The sequence below is a fragment of the Ambystoma mexicanum genome, chromosome 9 (genome assembly GCF_040938575.1).
Source record: "Ambystoma mexicanum isolate Mex_15411 chromosome 9, UKY_AmexF1_1, whole genome shotgun sequence".
Lineage (NCBI taxonomy): Eukaryota > Metazoa > Chordata > Amphibia > Caudata > Ambystomatidae > Ambystoma > Ambystoma mexicanum.
This window is the reverse complement of record NC_090931.1, coordinates 889,527,733-889,550,023: the sequence shown is the minus strand read 5'-3', so window position 1 is coordinate 889,550,023 and position 22,291 is coordinate 889,527,733. Positions and strand designations below refer to the sequence as shown.

The 22,291-nt window shown below is 51.5% G+C and overlaps 1 protein-coding gene across 1 annotated transcript in view; it reads right to left on the bottom strand.

The window, feature by feature from the left end:
- The window catches only part of TRAF3IP1 (TRAF3 interacting protein 1), a 1,297,461-nt gene extending 1,280,396 nt beyond the window's left edge, over positions 1-17,065 (bottom strand). The window contains exon 1 of the mRNA XM_069616014.1: positions 16,582-17,065. Coding sequence (XP_069472115.1) covers positions 16,582-16,737 — 156 coding nt within the window. The 5' untranslated portion in view covers positions 16,738-17,065. The remainder of the gene's footprint in view (positions 1-16,581) is intronic.
- Between the last annotated feature and the right edge of the window lie 5,226 nt (positions 17,066-22,291).

Here is a 22,291-nt window from a genome sequence, read left to right as displayed (position 1 = left end):
CTGCAGGTTGTATTTCTGCCGAAATCCCCATCTATAGGACTCCATAAATGGGAACTAACACCGCTGTACTGCCACTTGCATGGCGGTCATTCTGCCGTCCAAGTGGCAGTAACGGTAAACCCGTTTGGTGGTATTTCGGCAGATATTCCGCTTAAATACCACCAAACTTGTAATGAGGCCCAATGTCCTTTCTTTTAATGGACACAAAGCACACCTGTGAGACATTAGGGGTCATTCCGAGTCGGGCGGTAGGGGATAACGGGCACCGGTAAGGAGACCAGTGCCGGTAATCCCCTCCCGCCCGATTCCGAGGTCCCCTAACGGGACCTGTAAGGTACGTTTGGTCGGACCACACGTCCCTTACGGGTCCCGTTAGGGGACCAGGCCGCTAATTACAGGCCTGCCATTAGCAGGCCCGTAAATAGCGCCTTCCCCATTCCCATTGAGCCCTATCGGGGCTCAATGGGAATGGGGAATGGCATGTTCAATGGGGATTTACCGGTCCCGCCAGGGTCGGACTACACCGGTAAGTCCCCATTGAACTACACCGGTGCCGGACCCGTTATAGGTGGCAGTCATGGCGCAAATAGCGCCATGACTACCACCAATCTCGGAATGCGGCCCATTGTCTGTGCCACAAAACAGATATAGTGCCCGCATACCCCACTACATCCCTTACAGACGCAGGACAGCACTTGCCTTCCTCCACATGGTCTCATATATCATGCATGTCTGTATTCTATTTCGGGTTGGTGCATTCCTACTTTCTGGCCTTGTATTTAACAGATTGTTGGCAGTTACATTGTTGAAGGTGTGTTGTAACCTTGATGGTACCATGCTGGATGGTAGAGATACCAATCATGTTATGGGCCGTCTTTACTTTGCAGGCTGTGTCTTTGTGCCTCAGCTGATGATTTAAAATGTAAGTATTTATTCAGCAAGAAGAGGACAAGAGCTCACCTAAGAATAGTCACGGGATGACCAGCACTTCAGCATGCATGTTCTTTGAGATGAGCCCATTGATTATGGGTCAAACACAAATTCATGCCCAAAAATATAAAATGCAATGAACAGCTGCAAATTCCAAAGCCATTGGCTTTGCCATGTTTGTTGCGAATGGCATCCAGTTCTCCAGCATGGGGTCTGGCATGGATTCACATGCTCATGAATATTCCCTGTCGTCAGGCCGGGAATCCTCGGTAAAGAAAAAATCAGTATCAGTTTCGTTTCTGATCTGTCTTTCTTAGTAGTAACCAATCACTGATTTCTGGGTCATACTGCCCCCAACCAATGACTGCCCTCTACCTAAGCCTCTCCCCTGGCAGCCATCCTCAGATTTTTACCGCACGTTCAAGTATTGGGCATCCTTGTGTTTTAGCTCTCGAGCTTTTACTTCGTTTTCGCGCTTTTTCAGGAGATTTTTCTCATTTTTTCAGTTAATCGAGCCTCAATCTCAACCGTTACTACTTCCGATAACGGGGACCCGTTTCGGAATTCTTCCACGCCTCTCAAGGGTGAAGTTTTTGTCGAGTTACGCTTCTTGGAGAATTCCAGAAGATCTGTGGCCTACCTCAACGGACATGGCCCAGGACAAGGGAAGCTCGACTCCCGGATCCAAGCTGTTCAGGAGTTGCTCAGGATGCGGATTGCAAAATGTTTTCAAGGAGGACGAGCATTCGAGATGTCTCTACTGCCTTCATGAAGACAAGACGCACGTGGAGAAGGACTGTGCATTCTGCAAGAACCTGTCGGAACGGACCAAGCAAGATCGTCGGTCCCGCCTGGCTGGAGAAGGGAACAGCAGGTGAGAAGGCGAAGAAAAAGTCTGAGCAGTCTTCTAAGTCCTGTGAGGGTGCCCTGGCGACGGGGGCCCAACAGAAGGCCAAGCACCACGAGTCCGCGGGCACCGGGAGCGCCGAAAGGTCGGGCTCCTCGGCTGCCAGGCAGGGTGCGACTTCCTCGGCACGATCAACCACGAGCCAGCGCTCTGGTTCGGGGAAGAGGAAGTCTGAGAACCCGGGGAAGCTTCTGGAGAGGCCCCGGTCGATCTCGAAGGGAGCCGAGGGGGAGCGAGGCGACGACCCTCCCCCCAAAGCGAAGGCCCAGCACGCACCTAAAGTGGTGAGGGCCTTGATCCACCCGGCAATGGCCTCTATCGAGGTTGTCGCACCAGCCCTGGCGTAGCCGACAGAGACTACGCCAGTGGAGGCAGCCTCGGGGCCCAGAGTTTCCCTGCCACCGCAGAGGGAATCCTTTTTCCAGACCGGCGTTAAGACCTCCATGAAGACCCCGGCGGAAAGAGAGGGGGGCTGGTGGCCATTACAGACTCTGATTCAGCCTCCGAGGAGGATCCGGTGGAAACCGGGGAAGGCCTCAACGAGAGGTTCATAGGCCTCAACGAGAGGTTCGAGAAGGTTCGATCCCAGGGGAAGGTTCCCGCTGATGTGATCGAAGATAGCTATGATGGCAACGACGAGGGCCCAGTGGAGCAGCCATCCCGTCCGTCGCAGCCATTAACCGAGCCCCAGGATAGCTCGGTGGCCATTTTGTTGGCGATCCAATCCTTATGTACTGAGATAAGGACAAGGTTACCACGGACCCCGACGGAGGATCCAGAACCAGGCCCTGCCGGGAAGCCCTCCGAACAAGCAGAGGAGAGTCCACCCGCTCTGCCCTTTGTGCCCACGAGGTCTGTGGACCCCTCATCCCCCTCGCCGGACCCTCGGGAGGATACGACGATGGATACAGCGACGGGGACGGACGACGACGGCGGCTATGACACAACGGACATCCCGTCATCACCCCCCCTCGGGCCTCTCCGCCCGACGAAATTGGCTCTTTTCACGCCATGATAGCCAGGACATCCGAGCTCTTCCAGCTCTGCCCTGAGGAACAGAAAAAGGAGGGTTTTCTTTACCAACGACGAGAGGCCAAGAGAAAGACGGTCCTCGCAGTGCCGTTGCTCGATGGCATCTGGGACGAGGGGCTGGCTATCCTCAAGAACCCTTCCACGACACCCGCCAAGAGGGACAGGTACAAGAAGAAGTACCGGGTCCCCGATGCTGCCCCCTTGTGCCTCAGGGCCCAGCCCACACCGGACTCTGTCGTCTCGGCAGCGGCCAAGAAGAAAGCAGCGGGTGCGGCGGCTTCAATTTCCACTTCCCCACCGGACAGCGAGGGCAAGAAGTTGGACTCCATGGGACGACGAGTCATCTCGTCGACGGCAACGATTAAGGCGGCCAATGCCTTAGCGATTGTGGCCCGTTACGACAGGGAGCTTTGGTTCAAGATAGCTCCTCTACTAGACTTCTTACCGGACGACAAGAGGGCGGAGGCCCTACAGATTCTGCAGGAGGGTGAGGTGGTGTTGGATCATGCCATAACGGTGGCAACGGACATTGCCGATACCGGATTTCACCAACTGGGCAACAGGGTTTGCCTCCGACGACGAGGATGGCTCAAGGCGATGGACTTCCAGACCAGAGTGTTGGACATGCCGTTCGACGGCAACAACCTGTTTGGAAAGACAGTGGATGAGTCCCTCCAGGCCATCAAGACAGACATGGAAACAGCCCAGGCCCTAGTAGTCCTTCAGCAAGGGCGGCCCTTTCGGAGCGCTGGAGGCAGACAGGGAGCCTCCAAGGGATCCAGCGGTGGCTCTTCTACTTACCGCCAGGCGGCCTGCTCCTCGTCCCAGGAGCCCTACAGAGGCCCCGGCAAGCAAGGAGGGTCTCGCCGCCGTCGGCAAGGAGGCCAAGGTGGCAAGGCCTCTTCCAAGTAGGACTGAACCGGCCGTGGCGTCGGGCCCCCACCGAAGCACCCCGGTGGGAGGCCGGCTGACGAAGTTCGTCAGCGTGTGGGAGTCCATCTCCACCGACCGTTGGGTGCTGGACACCCTGGCCCACGGACACTCGCTGGAATTTCAAAAGAAGTGTCTTCACATTCCTCCCATGGCTAGGAAGGAGAATCACGTTCCTCAACTGCTGTTGGAGGTAAGGGCGATGCTCAAGAAGGGTGCCATCGAGCTCGTCCCCAAGAGGCTCCGGGGCTCCGGAGTATACTCAAGATACTTCCTCGTCAGAAAGAAGACAGGCGGTTGGCGCCCCATCCTGGACCTGCGTCGGTTGAACAAGTACATCAAGGCACAGAAATTCAGGATGTCACCCTCCAGCATGTGCTGGGACAGCTGGAGGAGGGTGATTTCCTATCGTCACTGGACCTGGAGGATGCTCACTTCCACATCCCCATTCTAAAAGGACATAGAATGTTCCTCAGATTCGTAGTCTAGGGGCGTCACTACCAATTCAGAGCCCTGCCGTTCGGATTAAAGTCGGCACCCAGGGAGTTCACCAAGTGCCTCGCACCTGTGGCGGCGCGGCTGTGCCTGCAAGGGATCCACGTCTACCCCTACCTGGATGACTGGATAATCCGTGCAAGGTCAAGAGAACTCGCCGTCGAACACACAGCGAGGACCGTCCGCCTGCTCACAGAGCTGGGATTCGCCATCAACTACCCCAAATCCCATCTGGTCCCGTCGCAGGTGGCACTGTTTCCGGGAGCGAAGCTCGATACAGTGAAGCAATTGGCATCTCCGTCGGAAGAAAGGACAAAGGCCATTTTGGGCAAGGTGCAGCGCCTGTTAGCCACAGATGTGGCCAGAGTGAGGTCCATCAAGTCCCTCCTCGGAATGATGTCCTTAGGCATCTACCTTGTGCCCCTTTGCAGACTTTGGATGCGTCCGCTACAAGAGTTCCTCAACGCCCGCTGGATTCAAGTGGCGGGCAGCTTCGAAGACAGGATCCCGCTCGACGAGAAGTTCCGTCGGGCGATTCTATGGTGGGGTGCCTGTGCGCACCTCGCAGCAGGCATGGACTTTCAGGCACCGGCGTATCAGGAGACGGTAACGACGGACGCCTCCCTGGAGGGATGGGGGGCCTACACCGGAGATCTCCACGCAAGAGGCCTCTGGCTCCCGGAGGAGAGATCTCTTCACATCAACATCCTGGAGCTACGAGCAGTGTTCTGGGCGCTCAAATCGTTCCTTCCGTCTCTCAAGAACAAAGTGGTGAGGATCTTCACCGACAACACCACCACGATGTTCTACATCCGGAAGCAGGGAGGCACCAGATCCCCAGCCCTATCCAAGGAGGCCCAGGATCTGTGGCACTGGGCCGTCGCCCAGGGGATGTTTCTGGTTCCCTTCCACCTGGCAGGAATAAAAAACACCCTCGCCGACTCACTCAGCAGGAATCTGCGCTCGTGTCACGAGTGGGAACTACGCCAGGACCAGGCGGATCGGCTTTTTCAACGGTGGGGCAAACGCCAGATCGACCTGTTCGCGACGGCGACAAACTCCAAGTGCCAGAGGTTCGCCAGCAGGTTCGCACAACTGAGGAGCATGGGCGATGCTTTCTCGTTCCCTTGGGACGGCCTGTTCCTGTACGCGTGACCCCCATTGCCGTTGCTGCTCCGTCTCGTCAACCAGCTCAAGAGGTCCAGGTGCAGGATGATCCTTGTCGCACCGGCGTAGCCGAGACAGATCCGGTTCCCGGACCTTCTGGACTTGTCAGCGTCCCCACCTATCAAGCTGGCGACGGACGTGGATCTTCTCTCCAGAGAAGGAGGCGCCATTCTCCATCACGACCCGGAGTCGCTGAACTTGCAGGCTTGGCTCCTGCAGCACTAGAGTTTGGAGGATACGATATCCTGGCTGGCTGCAGAGAGGTTCTTGCAAAAGCCATGGCGTCCTCAACTCTCAAATGCTATGGACATAAGTGGAAGAGGTTCGCTGTCTGGTACCGTGCACAAAAGATTAACCATCTGCGGATTACGGCCCCTGAAGTATTGCTGTACCTACTCTCGCTGGCCAAAGCTGGACTGGCTCACGCCTCGATCAAGATACATCTGGCTGCCATTTCCCGATACACCAGAACTACAGGACGGGCGTCCTTGTGGTCTCATCGCCTAGTGAAGGAATTTATGAAGGGACTATTCCGATCGTTCCCGCCGGTGAAGGCCCCTGCCCCGGCGTGGGAGCTCAACGTGGTGCTGACCAGGCTCCTGGGTGCCCCATTCGAGCCTATGCATTCGGCGCCGTTGAAGTTCCTGTCGTGGAAGACAGCATTTCTTGTGGCCATCACCTCCGCACGACGAGTGGGAGAGATACAGGCCCTATCTTGCAAGGCCCCATACTTGACTTTTCACGACACGAGGGTGGTGCTGAGGACGCACCCCTCCTTTATGCCCAAGGTGCCGTCGGACTTCCACCTCAACGAGCCCTTGGTGTTGCCAGTTTTCTTCCCGTTGCCTTCGTCTCCGGCCGAGAGGACTTTGCACTCGCTGGATGTGGTTAGAGCGCTGAAGTTCTACGTGGACCGCACGAAGAGTTTTCGGGAGACATCACAGCTGTTTGTGAACTTTGGACCTGTGAATCAAGGGAAGGCTCTCTCGAAGGCTTCCATTTCCAGATGGCTCTCCGGCTGCATCATGCATTGTCACCGGTTGGCAAACAGACCGCTGCCCGGCCGTCCGAGAGCCCATTCGACCAGAGCGATCGCTGCTACCACGGCGTTCCTGTCTGGTGTGCCCCTGCTGGACATCTGCAAGGCTGCTACGTGGAGGTCAACGCACACCTTCACAAGATTCTACTGCGTTCATCGGGACTCCAGGGAGGAGTCCAGGGTCGGCCAAGCAGTGCTGCGCAACCTGTTCGCTTAAGGTGAGCCTGGTGAGGAGGTAAGAGATGCTTAATGTTGAGTTGTTGTATTGCTTAATGTTGATCCTGTTGCCACCTCCCGTGGTTGTGCATGTGTATACTGCTATGTATTCATGAGCATGTGAATCCCTGCCAGACCCCATGCTGGAGAACAACAGTTACAGGTAAGTAACTTGTTCCTTTTCACTGGGTGAGGGTTTTACAGACCCCTCCATCAACCTCTGTGCTGCTGACTCCTCAGCCTACAGAAGCATAGCGCTGCCTCTCTTCTGTCACAGGGAATCCTACTTTAGGCTCTCCCACCTTCGGACCAGGTGGAGACAGCTGTATCCTCCGCCCCAGAAGCCCCCTGTGCACCCCTAAAAGCTCTGAGCACTGTACTTCTAGTAGGAGATACGTGGATGCCCGGCTGGCTGCTAGAATCTGAAAGGCTTACTGCTGATACTTTGTGGGACATCCTGGTCGGCGCCTCTGCAGCTGTCCTTCCTCGAGGGACCCTCCTGCATCTTGTCCTGCAGCCCTTTCTTCTGAGCAGAGCATCACTATCCTGTCTCATGGTGTATTGCTGCGACTGCAAGAGATGTCTCGTGTGAGCGTGCTGACCTCTCCTGTATCTTTGGGTGTATCCCGCTGGTATGGTTTCATCCTCTTTGGATCAGGAACTAGAACCACGATCTGCAGAAAGCCGGTTCCACATATGTGGAGTCCTCAGGCCTTAAATCCATGGCTGGCGTCCATCCTCAGTCTTCGCGGGCTCCGTGTGCAGATCTTCCCAGGTAATGCCACTGCAACCCTGTCTGCTTCCAACCTTGTGGGTCACCAGGGCATCATTCCTTTCAGGGGTGTCTGTCCATCGGACCCGGGTCTCGATCACCTCCGGTGGGTTGCCCCAGGTAGGTGATATTAATGAATCCCTGATGAATTGCTGTTCCATTATAGGCAGCCAGAAGGATACCTCCTCTGCAACTGCGCCCAAACTCTAGCAACACTTGCATGCATGTGGACTAAAAGCGGGAGCAGCCTACTGACCCTGGGCCTCATTACGACCCTGGCGGAGTGGGTTTACGCCAGCGGTATTCGCGGCGGACCCGTCCGCCCTACTACGAGTTCCCGTAGCGCCATGGAGCGGTTTCCGCCTGGTTTTTCCGGGCGGAGAAATCCATGGCGCTACGGGACCTTGTTGTTAATTACGCCACCGTATTTTACGGTGGCGTAATTAACGCCTTCCCCACTCCCATTATACCCTATGGGGCAAAAATGGGAATGGGGAAGGGTAAAATGGGGAATGGGGATTTACCGCCCCGCCAAGGTCGGAATGGGGCGGTAAATCCGCCAACCCCCATGGCGGTATCGGCAGCTTTCCGCCGTGCTCCATGGTGCATATTGCACCACGATCTCCGCCAGGGTCGTAATGAGGGCCCCTGTCCTTTTTAAAGTTTATGGACAACCTTTCTAACCTTCTAAACTAACTAAACGTCCTTACCTAAATACCTGTTTAGATTGTTGTGTGAGATTCTTTGGCACACGTTACAGTTTTCTAAATGCGTTAAGGTACTTAGCAGTATTATATAAATATTATTTTCTGATGCACAACTTCATATAAAGAAGTATATTTCTAGCAATATACTGTGCGGACCTTGATTTATTGGGGCTGGTATGTGCGTGAGCTGTACTTTAGGACCAGTCCTCTGCCCTCCTAAAAGAGAAGCCAGTCTGCCCTGTCCCATCTTGCAATGTGAGGGTCAGGTCTTCTTTAAGGGAAACGCTGCATAGCACTACAGGTTGGTCTTGCCAAGCTCTCACCAGAGGACTCCTAATATATACATGATTTCCCGAATGGATCCATTGTATGGACATTTTTCTCATGGACATTGCTGATGGATATCCTAGAAACCTAAACTGTTTACGGCCATGAGGGACCATAGTTGTGCACCAGTATCCTCCAAGAAAAACGGATTACTGTTCCAAAATACGCTCGTGTCAGAAGGGAAGCCCGGCGTGTCTGCCATTAGACTGACCCTCAATGAAATGCCCCCCTCGTTTTGCTCAAAACTGTCCTGCATCCCGAATTGTAAAGCCGTAAAATATCAATGAATATGATCCGGTTCTCACAAGCTCTGCATGTGTTGTTTACTCAATAATGTATGTTTATTGCTGTTTTACCTTTAAAGAATTCTGATTTGATTGTATTGTGTAACCCTGTTTTATTTTAAAGTGCCAATGCATATTTTTCTTTTTTAAATCTGTTAATTTGAATTACGTCATATCTAGCCCTAAACAAATCTTTAAACCGGAAACCACTGCTTCTCTGTCAGTATCAAACTTTACACTGCTCTACCACAACAACATCACCCACCACAAACCTCGACCTCAATCACACCCAACCCAACATCCTCCATACACCTCGACTATGGGTTTCTTCGAGACCCAACACACTGACCAGCCTAACGGCACCCTCAGCCCCATAGAATGGATCCGCCGATTTGCTGCTCCACCCTCTCCCTGGAACCCATGCACATTGAAAAACAGAAACCTGAGACTCGGCTCTCGGTTCATAACCCCCTCCCACACTCACCAAAAAACACTTCCCGCGCACAATCTAGCTAACGCCGCCCAAATCTTGAACATCACCCAAACAGCCCCCTGAGCACATCCAAACAGCCGCTGATCAAGGGCGCCCTCATCAATGCCCGCTCCCTGGTCGCCCATGCGCTAGATATCGCAGACTTCATCTCTGCTAACAACCTGCACTTCCTGGCTATCACTGAAACCTGGCTGCACCAAGCAGCAGGCCCAGCGCTTTCCCTCGCCATCCCAGAAGGCTACTCAATACTGAGGAAAGACCGGGACATAGGCAAAGGAGGAGGAGTAGCCTTCATCGCCAAAACATCCCTTGGCCTCAGATTAACCCCACCGCCTAGCTTCCGGTCTGCAGAACTTCTGTCAGCCAAGCTTCAACTCTCAGCTACTCAAACCGTACTATTACACCTCCTCTACAGACCCCCAGGCCCCATCACCACATTCGAGGAAGAGATATCTGACCTGACCACCAATACCAAAACAGGATCGCAAATCATCCTCCTTGGCGACCTCAACCTCGGCCTCGGTGACCCAAACGATGCCAATGCACTCTCCCTGGAAAGCACCATCTCCCAACTAGGGTTCAAGCTCAGAATCACAGACCCCACCCACAACAAAGGTAGGACCCTGGACTGCCTAGCGGATCTCAAGTGCTCTACGACCATCACAAAAAACGAGCAAACTGCATGGTCTGACCACCACGCCATCTCCTTCTCCATCCAAGGGAAACCACAACCAAACACTCCTAACCCCATCATCCCCCAAGCCCTCAGCAGAAATAACCGCAACATTACCTTACAAAACCTCAGCCCACTCTTAGACAACATCCTTACCCCCACAAACTATGTCAACCTAGACGCGGAGAAACTTGCTGACTTATACAACAAAACACTTGAATCAGCAGTTGACACCATCGCCCCACTCAAACTCACCAAAGCCAAACCGGCAGCCCACATGAACAAATGGTTCACACCAGAGCTAAAAATCCTCCGAAACTCCAAACGAGCCGCAGAAGCCACCTGGAGAAAAACTCCCAACCCCTCCAACAAAACACAACTCTCAATAGCAGCCACCACCTACAAAACTGCCATCCTCAAGGCCAAAAAAGAGACATATGACTACAGAATTGAGAGCGCCAAATCCAAAACAAAAGAGCTTTTCAATATCCTCAGAGAGCTTGAATCCCCCCCCAATCTGGCAGAAACCTGCGTGAAAGATGCAGACTGGTGTGAGAGGATTTAAAAAGCACTAGCAGACAAAATCACCATGTTACAATCCAAAATCGAACAGAAAAAGCTTAACCTAATCAAAAAAACAAACCACCATCTACCGTCCACTACTCCCAAAACACCTACCTGCCCCCCCTTCTCCTTCTCACCAGTATCCACTAAAGAAGTAGAAAGCATCATTAAGGGCCTCAAACCCTCTAGATGACAAGGGGACTCATGCCCAGCCCCCATCATCCAGGAAGGCGCCAACATGCTGGCCCCCTTCATAACAGCCCTTATCAACACATCCTTCAAATCAAGCTCAGTGCCTAGCACACTCAAGGAGGCCTGGGTCATGCCACTGCTAAAAAAACCTAGTCTAGACCCCAATAACCCAACCAACTACAGGCCAATCACCACCGTTCCCTACATCCTAAAGATCTTAGACAGAGTGGCTTACCTGCAAATACAGAAGCACCTGGAAGACAACAACCTCCTGGGTCTCAGACAATCTGGTTTCAGGCCAAGGCACGGAACATAGTCAGCCCTACTGGACCTATAAATCCAGATGGACGAGGCAAAGGACAAGGGTAATATAGCCATTCTCTTGTTACTAGATCTATCAGCAGCCTTCGACCTCGTCGACCATCAGATCCTCACAGAACATCTGATGACGTCAGCGGCCTTCTCTAATCAGGCGATTGCCTGGATCCAATCCTTCCTAACCAACCGAACCACCCAGGTCTTCTCCCCGGGGGCCTCAGCACTCCCTGTCCCCATCACATGCGGCGTCCCTCAAGGCTTGTGCGTCTCGCCGACCCTATACAATATCTTCACGAAGCTATTGTTTGACCGCCTAGACAACCTGGGTGTCACATACACAAACTATGCTGACGACACCCAGGTTCTCATCACCCTATCAGGGTGCTATGACGAGGACTCCACCAGAATCAACAATCTATACTTGGAGATCCAAGCCTGGATGGCAGAGCACGGGCTATGCCTCAACGATGAGAAAACTGAGCTCCTTCTTGTCGGCTCCCAACCACGGCTAAACAAACTAGACCCCCGTTACGCGTCCATCAACATAGACGGTAACCAAATCACAGTTGCCAAAGAAATTAAAACCCTTGGGGTTTATCTAGACTCCACTCTCTCGCTCAAAAGACAGGTAAATGCCACAGCCTCATCCACAGCTTACACAAATAAGCTTATCAACGCCTGCAAACCCTTCCTTTCTGCCTCCAGCTGCATTACGCTAGCCAGAGCACTAGTGCTCTCAAAAATTGACTACTGCCATACACTCTTTCTCGGCACGTCAGAACGCAACCTGAACAAACTACAGGTGTTTCAAAATAATGCCCTCAGAGCCGCCCTCAGTATCCCACGACACGCCCACATCTCCAGCATCAGGCAAGATGCTCACTGGCTTCCGGTACGAGACAGAATCCCCCTCAGATCCCTTTGTCATTGTCCATAAATGCTGCTCCAATGATGCACCCAAATACCTGGCAGACAAGTTCCACAACTACACCTCAACTAGACCAACCAGAACGCCATACTCACACTGCCTCTCCGTTCCCAAATTTGCCCTGAAAAAAGCCGGCGGCGCCAGCTTCCCGGTCCTAGCTGCCAAACTATGGAACTCTATGCCGCTAACCCTCCGAACAGAACCCTCCTTTTGGACTTTTAGAGCCAAAACTAAAACTTGGCTTTCCAACAGAAACTCTGCCTAATGTACTTCCTCTCCGCATGCCCCTGTCGACCAGCCTGCAACCTGGTCTTCCATATCCTTGTCTCCCACACTTATTGCTGTTATTTCTCAGTCTTGTATTATTGTATATTGTATATTCCTGCCACACTTATTGCTGTTATTTCTCAGTCTTGTATTATTGTATATTGTATTATTGTATTTTGTATATTCCTGACATGTTGTAACTGCATCTAAGTCCTGCCATGTTGTAATTGCATCTAAGTCTCCAGCGCCCAGTTACCCCAGGGTTCGGCGCGCGGTATAAATAAAGAAACTAAACTAAACTAAACTAAACTAAACTACACCTACCATCATCAGTACTGCCCCTGCACTGAGAAGCCTATAGTGTGGATAGTGGAAGCTTCAATCAATATATTGGACTAAACTGACCCCCTGCACTGAGGAGCTTTTAGTGTGGATAGCGGAAAGCTCAATCGATATATTGGACTAAACTGACCCCCTGCACTGAGATGCCTATAGTGTGGATAGTAGTGGCTCAATCGGTACATTGGACTAAACAGCCCATGCACTGAGAAGCCTATAGTGTGGATAGCGAAAGGCTCAATCGATATATTGGACTAAATGCAATGAGAAGCCTATAGTGTGGATAGTGGAAGCCTCAATCAATATATTGGACTAAACTGACCCCCTGCACTGAGGAGCTTTTAGTGTGGATAGCGGAAGGCTCAATCGATATATTGGACTAAACTGACCCCCTGCACTGAGATGCCTATAGTGTGGATAGTAGAGGCTCAATTGATACATTGGACTAAACAGAGCCCATGCACTGAGAAGCCTAGAGCATGGATAGTGGAAGGCTCAATCGATACATTGGACTAAATGCAATGAGAAACCTATAGTGTGGATAGCGACAGGCTCAATCGATACATTGGTCTGAACAGAGCCCCTGCACTAAGAAGCCTATAATGTGGATAGCGACAGGCTATATCAATAAATTGGTCTAAACAGAGCCCCTGCACTGAGAAGCCTATAGTGTGGATAGTGGAAGACGCAATCGATACATTGGTCTAAACTGAGCCCCTGCACTGAGAAGCCTATAGTGTGGATAGCGAAAGGCTCAATCGATACATTGGACTAAATGCAATGAGAAGCCTATAGTGTGGATAGTGGAAGCCTCAATCAATATATTGGACTAAACTGACCCCCTGCACTGAGGAGCTTTTAGTGTGGATAGCGGAAGGCTCAATCGATATATTGGACTAAACTGACCCCCTGCACTGAGATGCCTATAGTGTGGATAGTAGAGGCTCAATCGATACATTGGACTAAACAGAGCCCATGCACTGAGAAGCCTAGAGCATGGATAGTGGAAGGCTCAATCGATACATTGGACTAAATGCAATGAGAAACCTATAGTGTGGATAGCGACAGGCTCAATCGACACATCGGACTAAACTGACCCCCTGCACTGAGAAGCCTATAGTGTGGATAGAAGAAGGGTCAATTGATACATTTGGCTAAATGCACTGAGAAGCCTATAGTGTGGATAGCGACAGGCTCAATCGATACATCGGACTAAACTGACCCCCTGCACTGAGAAGCCTATAGTGTGGATAGAGGAAGGCTCAATCGATACATTTGGCTAAATGCACTGAGAAGCCTATAGTGTGGATAGCGACAGGCTCAATCGATACATTCGTCTAAACAGAGCCACTGCACTGAGAAGCCTATAGTGTGGATAGTAGAGGCTCAATCGATACATTGGTCTAAACAGAGCCCCTGCACTGAGAAGCCTATAGTGTGGATAGAAGAAGGGTCAATCGATACATTTGACTAAATGCCTTGAGAAGGCTATACATAACATAACTATTTTACCACATAATAAACAGGAAATAACTCTTTACCACATGACAGACTCCAGAATAGATCAATTAAATGCCTCCCCTCCCTACTATTCCCCTATCCCCATAACGCTTTCAAACAACCTGAAAGAGGTATTAAGCGCTTTGCAGGCACCCTCAATCTATACATCCCTACCTATTCAGAAAAAAACAGTGTGGTATTTGATGGGCTCCTTACTTTCTCTGAAGAGATCCACGAGGTCGCAAAGAAGTCCCACTTCCACCTACATTGGACGCATTCTCCCTCCTTTGAACATGTTTGAGGGAGTTCAAGTAACCTTAGCACCTAGACAGGCTCGGACTGGCCTATGGGGGAAATAGGCCAATGCCTGAACCAAAAATGCAAAATTCTGGTGTGGGCCAGTTTTTCTGATCAAAGTGGCCCACTTCGTTGGCCGATGAGGGCCAGCGTGATAAGTTACTTTTCCATGCGACTAGTAGTTTTAACCAGTGTGACTGAATAAATATTCTTTAAAATGCACAATTTGCATCACATTTTAACAAAAACCTCCCCCTTGGGTACTACTCAGTCTGTCACAAAAGGAGTGAATTGCCATTTGCAACTGTGGGCCACTTTTTCATTGGTGCCTGAGACAATGTTATGCCCCGGTCCGACCCTGCACCTAGACTATTTCCACAGTCTCTACTAGGGTCTCCCTGGACATTTTACACATTCAACTCCAGACAACACAAAACAAGGCGGCCAGACTGATCCTGGGCTAGAAACCTCATGACCACATCGCCCAGGCGCTGATCGCCCTTCGTTTTCTATCTGTCGCGTCTTGCATCATCCAGCGCTGATCGCCTTGCATTTTCTATCTGTGGCGTCTCGCATCATCCGGTGCTGATCGCCTTGCATTTTCTTTCTGTGGCATCTGGCGCTGATCACCTTGCATTTTCTTTCTGTGGCATCTGGCGCTGATCACCTTGTATTTTCTTCCTGTGACGTCTCGCCTAGAATTCACCCTGCAGAGATCGCTTTGTATTTTCTATCTGTGGCGTCTCGCATCACCCGGCGCTGATCGCCTTGCATTTTCTTCCTGTGGCGTCAGGCGTCTCGCGTAGAATTCACCTGGCGCTGATTGCCTTGCATTCAGGGACGGCATTTGGGGGTCACCAGGGGTCGCAACTTTTGGTCTCCCTTGCGACCTCTAAAAAAAAAAAATGTTTTTTTATTTTTATTTTTTGTAATGCAAGCTCCTGGGCTGTGGCCAGCACCATGTCACTTTTTACTTCTGGGGTGGCTTGCTTTCTTGTCCAGGCCCCTTAAAAAAAAAGAAGTAAAATAAGAACAGGAGGGCCACAAGTCTAACACTTTCAGCACCAAACCTAAATAAGAAAGAATAGGAATACCAAATAATGTGTCTTTTTGGAATTCTATACAATAATTGCTAGACTCATTAAATGTTTATTTCAGGCACACTTCAGGGGGTGAGTCATTGATTTAGTCTGTTCTTAAATGCCTCAACTCAGCCTGTCATCCTTCTTAGGTCGATAAATGAGTACCAACACAGGTTGGGTGATATTGGGTGTATATTTTTTCTATATCAAGCGCTTAAGCGTAAGTGCTATATAATAACACATCATTATCATTTGGTCCTGGACGTCTGCTTGCATTCACAGTAATTTGGTAATATGGGCCTATACACACTGATCTTAATGATACATATGGCGATCCATTCTTGTATGAATGTACATCATATTATAGTGATATAGTAACTATATTTTTCGTAGTGTACAATGCTATGTGATGCCACTTCCTGTTTTGTCAACGGGTGTAATGTTGTGTTCCGTCACTATCACTTTGGGGCAGGGTCAAATGACAACACTTCCTGTGATGTCATCAGGGGGTCAAGGGTCATGTGATGTCACTTCCGCTACCCCTGGCATTTTGCTGAAATGATGTCCCTGCTTGTATTTTCTTCCTGTGGCGTCTCGCCTAGAATTCACCCGTCGCTGATCGCCTTGCATTTTCTTCCTGTGGCATTTTGCATAGAATTCAAGACACACACTAGCTTGCACTCATGGAGTCTATTGCAACACTGGCCCATGGTCAAATGCCCCAGGCCCCAGGCTGTACAAAGTACGTTACGATGGAGGGCCTGGGGGGTTAGGCGCGGGGTGGGGGAAAAACGGCGCGAAAGCTGAAGGGAGGGGCAGCCAGGAGGCACCCCCACCCCAGCGTTGCCAGGAAACAACACACAACACCAGGGAAAGGTGTGAGGGGAAGCAACAGGGGGCCAGGGGAAGTCCGGCCCCCCAAGGGAAGAACAAAGGGGCCTGGGAGTATAAGTAGTGCCCTAAAAAGAAGGGAAAAGCACAAACCAGGTAAGGAGCTCACTTCATTCGGGTAAGCTCCTAGGGCCTGGAAAAGGGGGAGAAGAAACATTTTGCATTTTGTTTTTCCCCTCAACTTGAGTGGCCAAACTTGCATTAGCCGCCCAGAGAAGGAGCAACACTTACCTTTTGCTCGGTGAAACTGGAAGACCGCCTCGTTGGGGCCTTGAACAGGAGATTCAGCCCAGCTGGAGGACCGTTGGAGAAACAGCTGAGGAGCTGCGTTGAGAAGCTAGCTGGAGGTTGGCGGGAGAGCCGCTTAGGGATCCGTACGAGCTGCATCAGGTGCCCAGAGTGGAGAGGGCAAGACCGCCTCGTCGGGCCCTTGAGGAGATCAGGAGAAGGCCTGCTGCAAGGGAAACGCCTCCTGAAGTTTCAGCCCAGCTGGAGGACCGTTAGGGAAGCAGCCGAGGAGCCGCGTTGAGAAACCAGATGGAGGTCGGCGGGAGAGCCGCTGCGGGATCCGGACGAGCTGCAAGCTGCATCAGGCACCCTGAGTTGAGAGGGCACACCCACCTAGAGAAGACAAGCTGCGGCGGAGCAGGGAGGAGGTCGCGGACCATCAGCACGGCACGGCGGGGACAGTAATGGAGACGCAGGGGCAGAGGTAAGAAGGGGCTGCAACGGTCAGCCAAGAACAATAAACGAGCGGCGAAAGGGGGCGGGCATATTTAAAGAAACACAAGCCTTAAAGGGGCAGCAACAAACAGCACTGCCAGGCCCGGCTGGGGAGGAAGCAAGGAAGGAATTTTAAAGGGGAAGCAACACTATTCACAGCAGACACAACTGGGGCGGAAATAATCAAGAAAAAGGGATAATTTAAAGACAGAGGACAACACTTGATAAAGGAAAAACACCAAGAGAAGCAAGGGGGGGACACACGTGGCAGTCAAAAAACTCACATATTATTTTAAGTGTTTTTTTTATGTTTTTTCTGTATTTTCTGTAGAAAATAAATGCCTACGGCCTATGATTTTTTCCACAACACAACTGCTCTGCAATTAATTCCATAGTTTAGGGGTTAGGAAACAAGAGCAAAGGGGAGCCCACACTACTCAGCCCATCATCCAGAAGGCGAGAAAGCACTGTGCACCCCGGCTTCTCACGTCCACCATTTCCAAGCCTCTTGCAGTGGCGACCTTACGGGAAAAGAAATAAGGTGGCAAAACACTAAACACTGCTGGAGGGGTGGCATGGAGGGAATGTATAGTGACTCTGAGGGAATCCCTCTTCAGTCCTAGAGCAAACGTGAAAGTGTTCTCTTTCAAAAATCCTTTGCACTCTCGCCTCCTGATGGTTCAGTTTCAAAATAAATCTGGACGTGTACTTAATCAGTTTTACACTGTGCCTAAATCAGCTGCCTTGGCTGATGTCTCCTGTATTCTGCAGTTGCGCGTAGCTGCTCTTGGCACGTTAGCCCTATAGACGGAAAGCTATGCGATTGCACCTTTGTAACATTCTCTGGAGAACAGGGTCTTTGATCTAGACTTGGGTAACAGCCCCTTGCGTCTCCTGCTCCTCCCACCCGTGGGCCATTTGAACTGCACCTACTGTTATTGTTCTGCATTATAATCAGTGGTCGAAGGTCGAAGTGAGCGGGAATGGTCGGTAGCGGTGTTCCACTAATTTTATTTTTTACTGCCAACAGCTACACTACTTTTTCCCACTATTTTCACTATTCCAGAACTGTTATTTATGAGGTTAAAGAACCCTTCTGCACTTTACCACCAGATATCAGTTTCAGCTAAACTGAAATCTATTTCAACTCAATTGGCTGTGAACAGCATGACTGAACCCTTGAAAAATGTTTTGCAAGTTGCTTCTTTCTTTCCCAGTCTATCCCCCAACTTGTCTCACTACTACTTTTTTGGTACACTTCTATCATTGATTATAATGCTGCTCCTCTCCCCCACACGCCCCTTGCCTAAACCAACTATCTCCCAAAATGTGTAAACGATCAGAGGCCAGATTACAGAAACATTGCACAGGTGCAAGTGAAAAGTCACACAGTATTAGCACTAGGGCAAAATTTGCCTTAGGGAAAACAACAGGAGCCATATTAGAAAACATTTGCACCGTGACATGTACACTTTTGCATGGTATAACAACTAGGGCAAAAACGGCTCTAGTTAAAAGAAAACACCACTCTCAATACATTTGTGCAACAGGGCACCGATCAGTGCGCAGTAAATCATGCTTTCGCACACTGGCCGCGCTGTAGCCGGGTTATGTACTTATCGTAGCACGTAGCACGTATCACTGTGGACGAATACACAGAAAACCTGCAGAGCGCAGACTGGGCGCAGGAAAGAGCCAGACAGAGACCCTGTGCTACAGGCTAGCGATACAAAACACACAGACCACACGCTGTGCACGGCATAGAATCCAAAACATGGCCATCACGCACTAGTAACACGGACCCGCCCACAACCGGACACGCAGAGCACACGTCTGCCTACTTACCCCACCCTGTCCGCTTCAGAACAGAACCGAGTCGACACACTCGTTTCCCTGCGCGGCCGAGGTTACCATCCGCAATACTGCAGCGCGCATGGTCCTGTCCTCGAATAGACACAAAGCAGACCTTTCCGACATGACCAGTGCCGCCGCGAAATAGACAGAGGGCACGTGCACTTCAATATATCTCGTCTAGACACAGGAAACCCTTATCCCACCATGTGCAGGATAGGTGCAGGCACACCGATCCTGCCAGGCAGTCCACAGAGACAGGACACACGGACCCACCTAGGTTTAAGATAGAGGGCGCATGCAGCCCGCTTGCCCACTGTAGAAAAAAGGGACAGATGTCGCACTATTCCCACCAGGCCAAAGACACAAAGCACTTCCAGTCTACTAGATCCAGGATCAACAGAAAGTACGCCTACCCCCTAGGACCAGGATAGAATACAAGGCACACCAACCGCCCTAGGACCAGGGTAGAATACAAGGCACACCAATTCCCCTAGGACCAGGGTAGAATACAAGGCACACCAACCCCACTAGGACCAGGGTAGACAATAGGCACACCTATCCCACTGGGACCACGGTAGACACAAGGCACACATACCTCACTAGGACAAGGGTAGAATACAAGGCACACCTACCCAACCAGGGCCAGGGTAGAATACAAGGCACACCTACCCCACTAGGACCACGGTAGAATACAAGGCACACCAACCCCCCTAGGACCAGGGTAGAATGCAAGGTACACCACCCCCCCCTAGGACCAGGGTAGAATACAAGGCACACCAACCCCCCTATGACCAGGGTAGAATACAAGGCACACCAACCCCACTAGGACCAGGGTAGAATACCAGGCACATCTACCCCCCTAGGACCAGGGTAGAATACAAGGCACACCAACCCCACTAGGACCAGGATAGAATACAAGGCACACCAACCCCCCTAGGACCAGGGTAGAATACAAGGCACACCAACCCCACTAGGACCAGGATAGAATACAAGGCACACCAACCCCACTAGTACCAGGGTAGAATACAAGGCACACCAACCCCACTAGGACCAGGATAGAATACAAGGCTCACCAAACCCACTAGGACCAGCGTAGAATACAAGGCACACCAAGCCCACTACGACTAGGGTAGAATACAAGGCATATCTACCCCCCTAGGACTGGGGTAGAAGACAAGGCACATCTACCCCACTAGGACCAGGGTAGAATACAAGGCACACCAACCCCACTAGGACCAGGATAGAATACAAGGCACACCAAATGCACTAGGACCAGGGTAGAATACAAGGCACACCAAGCCCACTAGGACCAGGGTAGAATACAAGGCATATCTACTCCCCTAGGACTGGGGTAGAAGACAAGGCACAACCACCCCACTAGGACCGGGGTAGAATACAAGGCACACCAACCCCACTAGGACCAGGGCAGAATACAAGGCACATCAAACCCACTAGGACCAGGGTAGACACAAGGCAAACCAACCCCACTAGGACCGGGGTAGAATACAAGGCACACCAACCCCTCTAGGACCGGGGTAGAATACAAGGCACACCAACCCCACTAGGCCCAGGGTAGAATACAAGGCATACCAACCCCACTAGGACCAGGGTAGAATACAAGGCATACCAACCCCACTAGGATCAGGGTAGAATACAAGGCACACCAACCCCACTAGGACCAGGGTAGAATACAAGGCATACCAACCCCACTAGGACATGTGTAGAATACAAGGCATACCAACCCCACTAGGACATGTGTAGAATACAAGGCATACTAGCCCCACTAGGACCAGGGTAGAATACAAGGCACACCAACCCCACTAGGACCAGGGTAGAATACAAGGCACGCCAACCCCACTAGGACCAGGGTAGAATACAAGGCACACCAACCCCACTAGGACCAAGGTAGACACGAGGCACACCTACCCCACTGGGACCACGGTAGACACAAGGCACACATACCTCACTAGGACCAGGGTAGAATGAAGGCACACCTACCCACCCACTAGGGCCAGGGTAGAATACAAGGCACACCTACTCCACTAGGACCAGGGTAGTATACAAGGCACACCAACCCCACTAGGGCCAGGGTAGAATACAAGGCACACCAACCCCACTAGGGCCAGGGTAGAATACAAGGCATACAAACCCCACTAGGACCAGGGTAGAATACAAGGCACACCAACCCCACTAGAACCAGTGTAGAATACAAGGCACACCAACCCCACTAGGACCAGGGTACAATACACGGCACATCTACCCCACTAAGACCGGGGAGAATACAAGGCACACCAACCCCACTAGGACCAAGGTAGAATACAAGGCACACCAACCCCACTAGGACCAGGGTAGAATACAAGGCACACCTACCCCTCTAGGACCGAGTTAGAACACTTAGCACACCAACCCCACTAGGACCAGGGTAGAATACTAGGCACACCTACCCCTCTAGGAGCGGGGTAGAATACAAGGCACACCAACCCCACTAGGGCCAGGGTCGAAAACAAGGGACACCAACCCCACTAGGACCAGGGAAGAATACAAGGCACACCATCCCCACTAGGACCGGCGTAGACACAAGGCACACCTACCCCACTAGGGTAGAATACAAGGTACATCAACACCACTACGACCAGGGTAGAATACAAGGCACACCAACCCCGCTAGGACCAGGGTAGAATATAAGGCACACCAACCCCACTAGGAACAGGTGGAATACAAGGCACACCAACCCCACTAGGACCAGGGTAGAAAACAAGGCACACCAACCCCGCTAGGACCAGGGTAGAAAACAAGGCACACAACCCCACTAGGACCAGGGTAGAATACAAGGCACACCAACCCCGCTAGGACCAGGGTAGAAAACAAGGCACACCAACCCCACTAGGACCAGGGTAGGATATAAGGCATGCCAACCCCACTAGGGCCAGGGTAGAATACAAGGCACACCAACCTCACTAGGACCAGGGTAGACAAAGTCACTGCTATCCACTAGGACACAGGTAGAATACAAGGCACACCAACCCCACTAGGGCCCGGTAGAATACAAGGCATACCAACCCCACTAGGACCAGGGCAGAATACAAGGCACGCCAACCCCACTAGCACCAGGGTAGACACAAGGCACACCTACCCTACTAGGAGCAGGGTAGAATACAAAGCACACCAACCCCACTAGGAACAGGGTAGAATACAAGGTACACCAACCCCACTAGGACCGGGGTAGAATACAAGTCACACCAACCCCACTAGGACAAGGGTAGAATACAAGGTACACCAACCCCACTAGGGCCAGGGTAGAATACAAGGCACACCAACCCTACTAGGACCAGGGTAGAATAGAATGCACGCCAACACCACTAGG